The following is a 13020-nucleotide window of genomic DNA, read 5'->3' on the forward strand; positions in this document are numbered from 1 at the left end:
CAGATATTGTGGGATTTTTTTCCCCATGATATTCTGGGCTATATGGCTGTCTGGAAGGGCCCTAGGTTACAGTTGAAGCTATGCTGAATCTCACCCAGTTTGAAGTGCTAGAAATTATTTAGGCTTGCCCTCTTGATTTAGGTTTTTGGTTTAAATAAGATTTTTTTTTTTTGGTGTGTCAGGAGTGACTCCTGGTGTGAGAGAATTGGCTGTCTGCAAGGACGTTGCCCAGGGGATGCCTGGATGATTTGATGTTTTTATCATCCTTGTGGGAGGCTTCTCTCATGTCCCTGCATGAGGAGCTGGAGCTGATAGAGGGAGCTCATCCACCTCAGACATGATGAAGAGATTCTGTACCTCTTAACATCAACCTTTGCAACAATTGGCGATAGCCTTGATACTGGATTTCTCACAGAAGCACAGATTCTGTTATTATTATTATTATTATTATTATTATTATTATTATTATATTTATCTCTCCCAAAGGAGACTCAAAGCAGCTTCGCTTAAAAACATCAACATACAAATATGCAAACATTAAATCAGGATTAAATATAAACAGTATTTTAAAAATTCCCAGTTAAAAACCATTAAAACATATTTAAAATTTTATGATAATGTATTCCTCTTACAGGAAATAATTTATTTCCTCTTAATTTATTCCTCCAGTAGCCCCTGGTGGCGCAGCTGGTTAAACCTCTGAGCTGCTGAACTTGCTGACCAAAAGTCAGAGGTTCGAATCCGGGGAGCAGGGTGAGCTCCCGCTGTTAGCCCCAGCTTCTGCCAACCTTGCAGTTTGAAAACATGCAAATGTGAGTAGGTCAATAAGTACCACTTCTGCAGGAAGGTAACAGTTCTCCATTCAGTCATGCCAGCCACATGACCTTTTAGGTGTCTATGGACAACACTGGCTCTTTGGCTTAGAAATGGATATATGAGCACCCCTCCCTGGAGTCAGACATGACTAGACTTAATGTCAAGGGGAAACCTTTACCTTTTATTCCTGTTTCTTTTAACATTTTAACCCAATGGGATATTTTTTTTATTTTCATACAAGCATTTTGTGTCTAAAAACTAGTTTTTCTTTCAAAAGCTGAGGAAATTGTGTCCCCTTTTGTTTATCCTTAAGCACATGGAGGTGCAATACTTTTCTATGGACACTCCAAACATTGTTTAATTAAGGGCTCTGAAGGTTAAAAAAGATATTGCCTTATATTGTGGCTGGAAACTAATTGATATCCATTTAGTTCCTTTTGTAATTCAGGAGATAAATTCTTTGGGACCAACTTTCAAGAAGTATTGACTTACATTTAATGTATAAATCAGCCTTTTTGAGAACAGACTTGCATATTAATGAGAAGCCTGTTCCTCCTATTTCTAAAATTTTGCAAATACTAATCGTGCTTAAAAGCATAATTACAATAATTTATATTAATATGGAGACAGGGAGGGGGAAACTCAGGCAAAGAGATGTTTGGGGATTATGTAAGCCTATTGTCTGCTACTTGAACCAGTTAATAGTACAATGATTCCTATTTTACAACATAAAAGAGATTAACATGAAACTGCATGTCACACGAACAGCTACTAATATTTCCGTACTTGAGCTTGTAGACCATAAATAACTGTGAATAAATTTTGGTATACAGACCATGTGCCAAATGATATCATTTATTGTGATTGTGTATCTAAAAGGTAAAGGTTTCCCTCTTGATATTAAGACTAGTCGTGTCCGACTCTGGGGGGTGGTGTTCTAAGCCAAAGAGCCAGTGTTGTCCATAGACACCTCAAAAGTCATGTGGCCAGCATGACTGCATGGAGCGCCATTACCTTCCTGCCAAAGCGATATCTATTGATCTACTCACATTTGCATGTTTTTGAACTGCTAGGTTGTAGATTAATAGGTACTGCTTCGGCAGGAAAGTAAAAATGCTCCATGCTAGATTGGCAGAAGCTGGGACTAACAGCAGGAGCTCACCCCACTCTCCATATTTGAACCCCCGACCTTTTGGTCAGCAAGTTTAACAACTATTGATCTACTCACATTTGCATGCTTTCAAATTACTAGGTTGGTAGAAGCTGGGGCTAACAACGGGAGCTCACCCTGCTCCCCGCATTCGAACTGCCGACCTTTTGCTCAACAAATTCAGAAGCTCAGTGGTACCTATTGATTTCACATTTGCATGTTTTCAAACTGCTAGGTTGGCAGAAGCTGGGGCTAACTGTGGGAGCTCACCCTGGTCCCCAGATTTGAACCGCCACCACCAGGGGCTCCTGATAGTGTATCTATCTAAATATTTATCACAATGTGTTCAAAACCCTTTGGATTGAACTATGTGTGTGTGTGTACATAGAAACAAATTATATGTTGTTGTCTTTACTGATTGCACACCACAGCTGGGGCTAACTGTGGGAGCTCACCCTGGTCCCCAGATTTGAACTGCCACCACCGGGGGCTCCTGATTGTGTATCTATCTAAACATTTATCACAATGTGTTCAAAACTCTTTGGAATGAACTATATGTGTGTGTGTGTGCATAGAAACAAATTATATGTTGTGATCTTTACTGATCGCACACCACACCAATAAAGAAAGACACAATGCCTGTTTTGCCTTGTAATCCTTTACCACGAGCCACATCCCAATCCACATGTTGTTCTTTAAGGCCAATTGGATAAAGGATTTAGCACAGATCAGGACTACAGTGGTTGATGATAATGAAAACATTAATTGGGTCATATTACAAAGATGAAAACATTAATTGGGTCATATTACAAAGAGGAAGAGGGGCCGACCAAGGGCAAGATGGATGGATGGCATCCTTGAAGTGACTGGACTGACCTTGAAGGAGCTGGGGGTGGTGACGGCCGACAGGGAGCTCTGGCGTGGGCTGGTCCATGAGGTCACAAAGAGTCGGAGACGACTGAACGAATGAACAACAACAACAACAAAGATGAATGCCTGAGCAGGTTGTAACTCAGAAAGACAAAAGCAGCCCACAAGATCTGGGGTTTTGAGCTACTTACTTGAAAACCATGTTTTTTTCTTGTTCTAGATGAGAACCAAAATTGGTTTATTGAATCCCTGGTGATCATCTGAACTGCTGATCATTGTTAAAAATATATGTAAGCAGAGAGCTGGGACAATGCAAAGTTCAGATAATGAAATACTCAAGGTCTAGATCATGTCATAGGGTTCGGAAGGACCTACGAAATGTATATAATAAGCTGTAGTATCAGTTTCCAGAAGTGCTCCAGGTTCACTTATTCTGTCATTGCTCTTAACAGAAAAACCACGGACAGGATTTCAGTTCACTTACAACAACAACAACAACAACAACAACAACAACAACAACAACCCCACCTCCATCTCCCCAAAGGACTCAAGGAGGCTTACATGTGGCACAATGTGCCTAAAACAACGCATAAAATAAACACACAATACAATACAAAATAAGACCTCCTTGAGTCCCTTTGGGGAGATGGAGGTGGGGTACAAAAATAAAGTTGTTGTTGTTGTTGTTAAGCCAGGCTATGAACTGTAACATCTATTTCTTGCCACTATTTTGCTATACTATAGCAAAATATCAGCTATAGAGATGACCACATGTTTCCAACTGAGATAGTTTATGTCTCCCATGTCAGTGGAACAATATATCCACTGCAGGTTTTTAATTAGGCTGTAAGTATGCTATCCAAGGTCCTGAACTTTCTTCCAAACAGTAGGTTCAGCTCCAATCCAATTTATTGGCATATATAGCAAGACAATATAAAATCCAATATAAATTATAGAAAAGGAAACTTCACATTTGCTACACGTTGCATTTACAGACTTGGTTCAAGAACCTTGCCACTGGAAGGCAATGGCATATTTACTTTGCCTTGGTCAGTATGGTTTTTCAAAGAATCTATAACTTGTAGTAGTAAGCTCAATCTTATTTCCTGGTAAAGTGGACAGTGCGGAAGGATATGCGGAAGGATATGTCCACTTGCTACAGGGCAAACCCTCTTATCACTCGATAGACCCTTGAGTCTTCCTCTATGGAGCAGAGATGGCATAATATTATATCTAGCCAGCATGTAGGCTCTCCTGTATGAGGGGTTAGTGAGTGCTACAATATAAAATCCTGGGTTTCCCTGTGTGAATGGGATTGTCATTTTCACAGGCGAACAGGATATATTGGCCAAGCTCAGCAGTTGTTTATAATCCCTTTCTAGTAACCTCTTTTTGATGAGGGTGGAGATCTTGGTGAAAGAGAACAGCCTATTTAAGGCCATTTGAAACCTGGAATGCATTCACTGTCCCACTGAAATGGAAGCCACCAGGGAATACGGCACTTTGGCTTTGCCATCAGATTCCTTGGGTTAAACTAACCTACTACCATTACGGTCTGGGGTATGTTGCTTTTGAGGGGTCACACATCCTTTAGGCCTGCAGTAGTGCAGATCCAACTCACTCTATTTTTTTTTAGAATTAAAGACAAAGCTTGGGAAAGTAACTTTTCTAAGCTCTAACTGAAAATGCTTTCCTAACACCTCTGTTCTTGTATTCCATATGTAAAGGGTGCTTCCACCTGAGTTTCAGCAGTAAGAAATAAGCACTAGATTGGACATGGGCAAACTTGGGCTCTCCAGGTGTTTTGGACTTCAACTCCCACAATTCCTAACAACCTACCAGCTGTTACAAAACACCTGGAGGGCCAAAACACCTGGAGGGCCCAAGTTTGTCCATGCCTGCTCTAGATATATCTTTAAATACCAGTTAGTCTGTAAAACTAACAAATACTACCATAGACTAAGCAGACTATCTATATCTCTTCCACAAAATATCTGCAACCCCCAATACCTGTTGCAATACAAAAATCAATATGTTTTATTGTGTGATTTCTTGGAAAGTGATGTATCTTTTCCCTTTCTTTTTTGATATCGGTGTGTTTTCTTTTCCTTTCCTTGTCTCATGATAGCGTGTAAGGCCCTTGCAGATGAACTGGCCTATGACATCAAGAAAATCGGTCCAAAGAGGACTGTGAATTCGGGGACCTATCGCATCAACCCTGACGGCACACGAGGGAAGAAAAAGGTAAGCGCAAGAGGGAGAGGGAGACATGGCCGCCCATAATTGCTGGCTTGTGCAATTACCAGCCACTTATCCAAACAGCAGTTGGTCTCTTAATCTTCTAACCTTTTCCTTGGTAAGGCCAGCAGCCACTAAATTGCTTCTCTTTCCTCTGGGACCCAAAGTAATCTGTAAGCTTGAAATTGAGGTATTTTTCCTCCATTCCTGGGACCTTTTTTATTTTTGGAGGGGGCTTTTTCAACGTTGAGAATGGAGTTATTGTTCTGTTGCCAGATGGTGTTAAGGAGAAGCCAGTCAGAAGCATCCAAGCCACCAAGGGAGAGAACATAAAAGAAGGAGATGGGATCTGGCCATCCCCCCCCCCCCCACTCATGTGGATCATGGACTTGAACTGGCAATGTTGTGTCATGTCATGGGGCAATTTATTTAATTTATTCAGCTGAAAGGATGTTGGTTTGAGACTTGAAATAAATGTGCAAGGGACTGGGAATTTCCAAAGGCATAAAGGTAGGTAACTGCAGGACAAGTTGCCCCAATTATATGTACTTCAGTAACCAGAGAGTTGGAAATGGCAGGAGTAGGGAGGGGAGTGCAGAAGCAGGAGCTGGCAGAAAGTGAATTCCTCTTCATGCAAGAATCTCCATGATGGCAGATGTTTCTAGACTATGTATTACTGATCCAGCAAGTCCTGCACACGTAGCAAGGTTATTCCAATGTATTGCACTCCTTTGTAGAGAAGGAGATTAAGAAAAATGCTGAAGGCAAGAACCTATTTGATGCTAAGCTTGCCCAGCATTCTTAGATGCTAGGCAGTGGTTCTCAACCTGTGGGTCTCCAGGTGTTTTGGCCTACAACTCCCAGCAATCCCAGCCAGTTGACCAGCTATTAGGATTTCTGAAGGCCAAAAACATCTGGGGACCCACAGGTTGAGAACCACTGCTATAGATGTTTTGTGGGGTTCAGTGTATTTGAGGGAGGTCCATAGGAAAGAATTTATGTCACTTATCCTTCTCTCCTGAAAAAAAAGCTAGAGGAAGCTGGTGTCAGGGTCTGCAATATGGACGAAGATGAAGGGCTTCCAGGGCCAGCATCTGAGTCAGTAACAAGCAGGGAACAACAACAGCTGCAGCCTGACACTGAGGAAGCTACTCCTGCAGTGCAGGACCAAGTGTCTCAGGCAAGTGGGAGTCCTGAGTTAACTCAGGATCAGAAGAGCAATGAGGCATAGGTAAGCATCCCAAAAAGACTACAACTGTGGCCTCAGCTGCGTAGATCCACCCGGCTGGCACAGAGAAGGGCCAACAGGTGAGAGCACTTGTGCTATGGGGCATAAAGAGTGGCAGCTTGGGTTTGGTCTTTGTTGGGTGCAACTTTGGAATTTGCAACAGCTTGGAGCTCTTCGTGTGCCTTATCCTATTTTGGACCTTGGCTTTGGATTACGCATATTCTTGGATGTTTTGGTGAGGACCTTTTGAATGAGCTATTGACTATGATTTCTGGATTATCCCTGTATTATTTGTTGTTTAAATCTGCATTGACTTGAATCCCGACTGGCTGACAATGAGAACAGTGAGGGACTGTTCATAATGAGAGATGTCATGCAGGGTTGCGACAGCTGGGCAACAATGTGAATATATTTCTGTGACCCAGGTGATTGTATTATACAATGAGGTACTTGATACCCTCATGCAACATAATAAATACTATACTGATATAATTTCTAGTTACCACAAATCAGAAAGAGGATTCCTGCTATAGAAAGATATTGATACTGATATGATGGGTTGGGTGGAGAATAGGCTATCATACACTGGACATATTATGAGATATTATGGATGACTTAAAAATGGGTTTACTTACTTAGGCGATCCCTCGTTTTCCGAGGATGATTGTCTTCCAACATTCTTGTGGGTCTGTATGTGGTTGTGGAGCCCTATTCTTGCTCTGCATCTTCTTCTGCAGTGTGGACATTGGTTTCCAGGTGGAAGGCGGTCTCGGTCGGGGTTGACTTGATGCACCTTCCTCTTGGCACGCTTCTCCCTTTCTCCCTTAAAAATGGGTAATTCTTGGAAAAAAATTCCAAACAGAAGGATCACATGTGGATTGACTCTGTCAAGGAAGCCACAGTCTTCAAGGGCTGTTTGTAACAATTCAACAGTAATAACAGTTACTCATTCATAGGGCTACCAGCTCTCCAGTTTTAATGTTCAGGCAATTCAGTAAGTTGGGTGTATTTTGGAGGTGGGGTTCAGCACCTTATGCAGTTCAGGCATTGCTAAAAGCAGCTAGATCAGTGGTTTCCAACCTTTTTTTGACCAGGGACTGCTTTGACCAGGGACCACTCTCCAACATTGGTACCAAAAGGGTTATCAATCAGTTTTTGATCAACTTTAGTTTTGGTTTGGTTATTTGGGGTGCTGATTCAGAAAATTGCATTGGATAAACCACATCAGCTCTAGTTTCTGATATAGAACATATCCCATCCAGTCATCGCCATCGCTCACCCACAGAAAACCATATTTAATAATCTAGAACTGATGTGGTCTATCCAATGCAATTTTCTGAATCAGAACTCCAAATAACCCCAGGAACAGGCCTAAAAACGAAGACACTAAGTCACCCCCACTTCCAGGTGCCACATGGAATGGCTCTGCTCAGCAGGAAGGAGGAGAAGGAGGAGAAGCAGTGGTCAGGAGGCTTAGACTTAATGCCAAGAGGAAACCCTTACCTTTACCTTTTACTTGTCCTCATGAGAAAAAAAGAAAATGGAAGAGGAAGAGGGTCAGCCTAACTCACGTAGGGCTCTTCCACACAGCCATATAACCCAGAATATCAAGGTAAATAATCCACAATATCTGCTTTGAACTGGATTATCTGAGTCCACACTGTGGAAGGGGCCTTAGTACTTAGCTTCAGAGTTTTTTAAATTAGGATTGGCAAACTATCCTTACTCCAAACAAGGAGGAATGTAGAGTTAGTCATAAAGCATGGAACTGCAACATGGAGGAGTGAGGGAAGGAAAATCCTAATTGTGTGCTTTGCAACCCATTTGAAAAAACTCTTTATGGGACAGTTGTGACATCCCATAAAGTCCAAGATGTAAAAATACCTAAAAGAACTAAATTAGAAAGGGGGCTTTAGTTTTTAAAGGAAATGACTTGCAAAGCTCACAATTTACATGAGACAAATCTAACCAGACTTTGGAAGAGGTCCTTTTTTACTATGTCACCCAGGACATCCCAGCCAGTATGGTGATTATAGCCAATGAGGGGATCCTGGGCCTTTCAGTCCAGAATAGCAACTCTTCCAAGCTCTGTTTCTATCTACCCACTACATTTCTTTTGACAAATTACTGGCTCATGTTTCTACTGTCCAAATAGAATTGCCTCATGAAGACAAGCCAAGACATTACAGAGGTGATGGAACTCAAAGACAAGAATGAAGCTGTACTTACAGGAGAGGGCGAACAGCAGCTTTTTAAAATGAGCAGTGCCTTCTGGCACTATGCTTCAAGTTGTACAGTGTCTACATTTATGAGAGTGGAATATGTCAGCAGCTTGACAAATCTACCTTCTGCCAATCCAGGCACATCAGCCAACGTGACATGTATGATTGTCAACTTGAGATTCAGAATTCATGACAGGAGGAAGATGTCTTTTAGCAGGTTAGACTGATTATCTATCTGGCCTGAGTTCTGAAGTCTCCGACTGTCAGTGCTTCTCCAGAGCAGATCTTGGGGCCAATTACCTTTTTGGACTAGAGCTCCCAGAATCCCCAACTTTCATAGCTAGAGGACTCTAGGTAAAGGACTTTGAGAGTTAAATTCCCTAAAAATAAAATGTCCAAGGTCTTCAAATTCCCAGGCATTATGGGGAATGTATTCCACAAAAACTACTTTCCCAAACTCTGGTGCAGACACAGGGATCGAAATCCTTGCCCATCAACTCTTCTCAGTTCACATAAGGAATTATGCTTTAATTCAGTGGTTCTCAACATTCGTAATGCCACAACCCCTTAATACAGTTCCTCATGTTGTAGAGACCACCAACCATAAAATTATTTTCATTGCTACTTCACAACTCTTATGAATCATAATGTAAATATCTAATATGTAGGATGTTTCATTCGCTGGACCAAATTTGGCACAAATACCCAATACGCCCAAGTTTGAATACTGTTGGGGTTGTGGGGGCCCCCACCAAACCCTTCCATTATTTTCTGTTGGTCATGGGAGTTCTGTGTGTCAAGTTTGGTTCAATTCCATCATTGGTGGAGTTCAGAATGCTCATTGATTGTAGGTAAACTATAAATCCCAGCAACTACAACTCCCAAATGACCAAATCAATAATTTGGTCATTTGGGAGTTGTAGTTGCTGGGATTTATAGTTTACCTACAATCAATGAGCATTCTGAACTCCACCAATGATGGAATTGAACCAAACTTGACACACAGAACTCCCATGACCAACAGAAAATAATGGAAGGGTTTGGTGGGCACTGACCTTAAGTTTTGAAGTTGTCGTTCACCTACATCCAGAGAGCATTGTGGACTCAAACAATGATGGATCTGGACCAAACTTGGCACAAATACTCAGTATGCCCAAATGTGAACACTGGTGGAGCTTGGGTAAAATAGACTTGACATATGGGAGTTGTAGTTGCTGAGATTTATAGTTCTCCTACAATCAAATAGCATTCTGAACCCCACTAGGGATAGAGTTGGGCCAGACTTCCCACACAGAACTCCCATGACCAACATAAAATACTGTATTTTCTGATGGTTTTTGGTGACCCCCTCATGACCGCCCGAGGTCCCAACCCCCAGGTTGAGAAAGCTTCCCCCTTTCCCTCACCCTATGTCTGTTCTAAGCTCTCTTCTGTTCATTGTTTCCTCTTAATTAGAAGATACAATCTGACCTTTTTCATCTATTTTGAGGAATGTGTATCTTTATGCATGCTGCCCCTCTATTCTGCCTTGGTTAGACCACACCTGGAATATTGTGTCCAATTCTGGGCACCACAATTGAAGAGAGATATTGACAAGCTGGAATCTGTCCAGAGGAGAGTGACTAAAATGATCAAGGGTCTGGAGAACAAGCCCTCTGAGGAAGCAACTTAAAGAGCTGGGAATGTTTAGCCTGAAGAAGAAAAGGCTAAGATGAGACATGATAGCCATGTATAAATGTGTGAGAGGAAATCATAGGGAGGAGGGAGCAACCTTGTTTTCTGTTGCCCTGGAGACTAGGATGCTGAACAATGGCTCCAAACTCCAAGAAAGGCGATTCCACCTGACCGTTAGGAAGAACTTTCCGACTGTGAGAGCTGTTCGGCAGCGGAACTCTCTACCCTGGAGTGTGGTGGAGGCTCCTTCTTTGGAAGCTTTTAAACAGAGGCTAGATGGCCATCTGTCGGGGGTGCTTTGAATGCAATTTCCCTGCTTCTTTGCAGGGGGTTGGACTGGATGGCCCATGAGGTCTCCTCCAATTCTATGATTCTGTTTTCCAAATTGTAGGCATTATATGCATACATCTCCTAGTCTTCGAACTGGGAAACCTCTACACTAAAAGCCCACCAAAGTATGTTTCTTGCACATCCCTCGTCCAACCTCATTGCATATCAAGGCATAATACCAATATTCATCTCATGCAGCATATACCAAAGGACTTCACTTGATATTCAGGGTGAAGTTGCAAATGGATGGCCAGTGCTTCCCACTAGTGGTGAAAAGACCTTTCTTTTTCATGTTCAGCTTATTCAAGCCATCAGACATTGAAAAGGTTTTGTTTTTGTTTTTTTAACTGAAGCTCCCCCAGTATCCCTGGGGAATTTGGGAAGTTGTGGTCCAAAAATGTAATCTTTGCAAGTTTTGCTACCAGCTTACAGCTATGAGGAAAAATTACTGGTACTGTTTTTGAAGGCATGTTGCTCAAATCTTCAGCAATAGTGCTTCCTTTGGCTAAGAATACGATCCTGCATTGTTTCATGCTTTTATTAACTGGGAAGGAATAATTAACAGGGAAATCATGAGCTGCTGATTCATCACAACCAAAAGCAGTTTCCCCCCAAAATAGACCAACACAAAACAGACACACATGACAGCACCTGACTGTAATGAGATACCAAACAAAACCAGCAGAAATTAATTCCATTTGAATTGTTACAAATAGCATATTTTGTATTTCTGGAGACACTGGAAGTTGCTTAACTTTCCTAATTTGTAAAACTGTATCCCCATAGGAGGTGTTCAGGCACAAACAATTGCAGATCAGATACATTTGAATCCAGGTCTTTATTAAGGATAATGAACATTTGGATCCAAGGGGATATGCAAAATCCCCTTGTCGTTTCAAACTTTACCATCCACATTATCTTGTATAGGCTTCCCAAAGGGTTCAGCATTTTTGGAATGACCAGGCAAATCAATTTCTTTATCTTGTAGCAGAAATGTTGCAATACAATAGACCCTCTATATCCAGGGGGAATACCTTCCAAGACACACACATACCTGTAAATAACAGAAACTGTCGACAATAACGAATCCTGTATTTTGTCAATACTTGGTCTGGAAGTTATTGTAGAATATAACTCAAGAATTTAGAGATTTTCACAAATGTTTTTTGGAGTGTAGATAAGTGGAACCATGGATATTATATCCACAGATAAGGAGGTCATACTGTATTTTTACAGTATTTTTTTTGTAGTTCCTTCTATAGACCTGGCCATGGTCTCTTGGCAGTCCCAAATGTCTCAGGCTTGCACTCTCCTGTAATGTGTGAATATGTGTTGGTAGGTACCACGAATAGTGAGTACAATATTTGGTGTTGTGAAGCACATTTTCTGTAGGATGGTTCCATCAACTGATGTTCTGTATTTAGACAGATTCTGTACATTTGACCTTTTGTTGCTGTAGTAGTAGGCAAGGTCAACATATGGCAACCCTATAAGTGAAAGGCCTCCAAAACATCTGTCATAAATATCCCTGTTCAGGCCCTACAAATCCAGAGTTTGTTGGAAATAGTAACCTTCTACAAGCCTCCTATACTAGTTATTTGTTATGTATTTAATTCAGATTGCTTACTGTATTGTATAAGTGTGTATTGGTATGCAGTTTTTCCTTAGCTTTTTGTCATGGGAGGGACTACAAACCATGTGATCAGATCTGGGACTATTCAGATCGCAGACTCCATTTTAGAATATAGACATGCCATTAGAGTTTCCGAATGTATAGATGCCATTAGACTCTCAGGACAGAGAGATGCTTTAGAGGGTTGTTGTAGGTTTTTTCAGGCTATATGGCCATGGTCTAGAGGCATTCTCTCCTGATGTTTCACCTGCATCTATGGCAAGCATCCTCAGAGGTACCTATGGCAAGCATACCTCTGAGGATGCTTGCCATAGATGCAGGTGAAACATCAGGAGATAATGCCTCTAGACCATGGCCATATAGCTCAAAAAACCCTACAACAACCCATTGACTCCGGCCATGAAAGCCTTCGACAATACAGATGCTTTAGACTTTGGACTGTTAAGATTCTAAGAAAGATGCCCTGTGTTATCTGCACAGAGTACTTCAAATCCTATCTGTAAATGGCTTGATAAGCAATGCACCTGCATTCTGAATACATGAAGTTTGTAAATAAACCAACTATGTTACTTTTAACAAAGACTACTTATTTTTGTCTCTTGAGAACATGATTTAAAACCAATCTATTGTATGTTTTTGGGCAGCTGAAAAGAACACTTCTGAAGCTCTGCTGTTTTTGTGTATTGGCATATCTCTGTTCTTAGCAGATCAGAGACAACTAGGTTGTCAGTCTAACAGCTGGAAACCAAATTGCCTTGCACAAGTACATGTGGATATATACCACCAAAGAGAAAAAATTACTCTGTTTTTAGCTCTTCTCAGGAAGATCATACTTTACAAAAGGTTACAATCTCTAACA

At 41.4% G+C, this 13020-nt stretch overlaps 1 protein-coding gene across 1 annotated transcript in view; it reads left to right on the plus strand.

Moving 5' to 3' along the window:
• CNPY1 (canopy FGF signaling regulator 1) overlaps nt 1-13020 on the plus strand; it is a 65500-nt gene that overhangs the window by 22600 nt on the left and 29880 nt on the right. Inside the window, exon 3 of the mRNA XM_067469517.1 lies at nt 4965-5080. Within this exon, the coding sequence (XP_067325618.1) occupies nt 4965-5080 (116 nt within the window). The remainder of the gene's footprint in view (nt 1-4964; nt 5081-13020) is intronic.

This window comes from Anolis sagrei, chromosome 6, assembly GCF_037176765.1.
Source record: "Anolis sagrei isolate rAnoSag1 chromosome 6, rAnoSag1.mat, whole genome shotgun sequence".
Taxonomy (NCBI): domain Eukaryota; kingdom Metazoa; phylum Chordata; class Lepidosauria; order Squamata; family Dactyloidae; genus Anolis; species Anolis sagrei.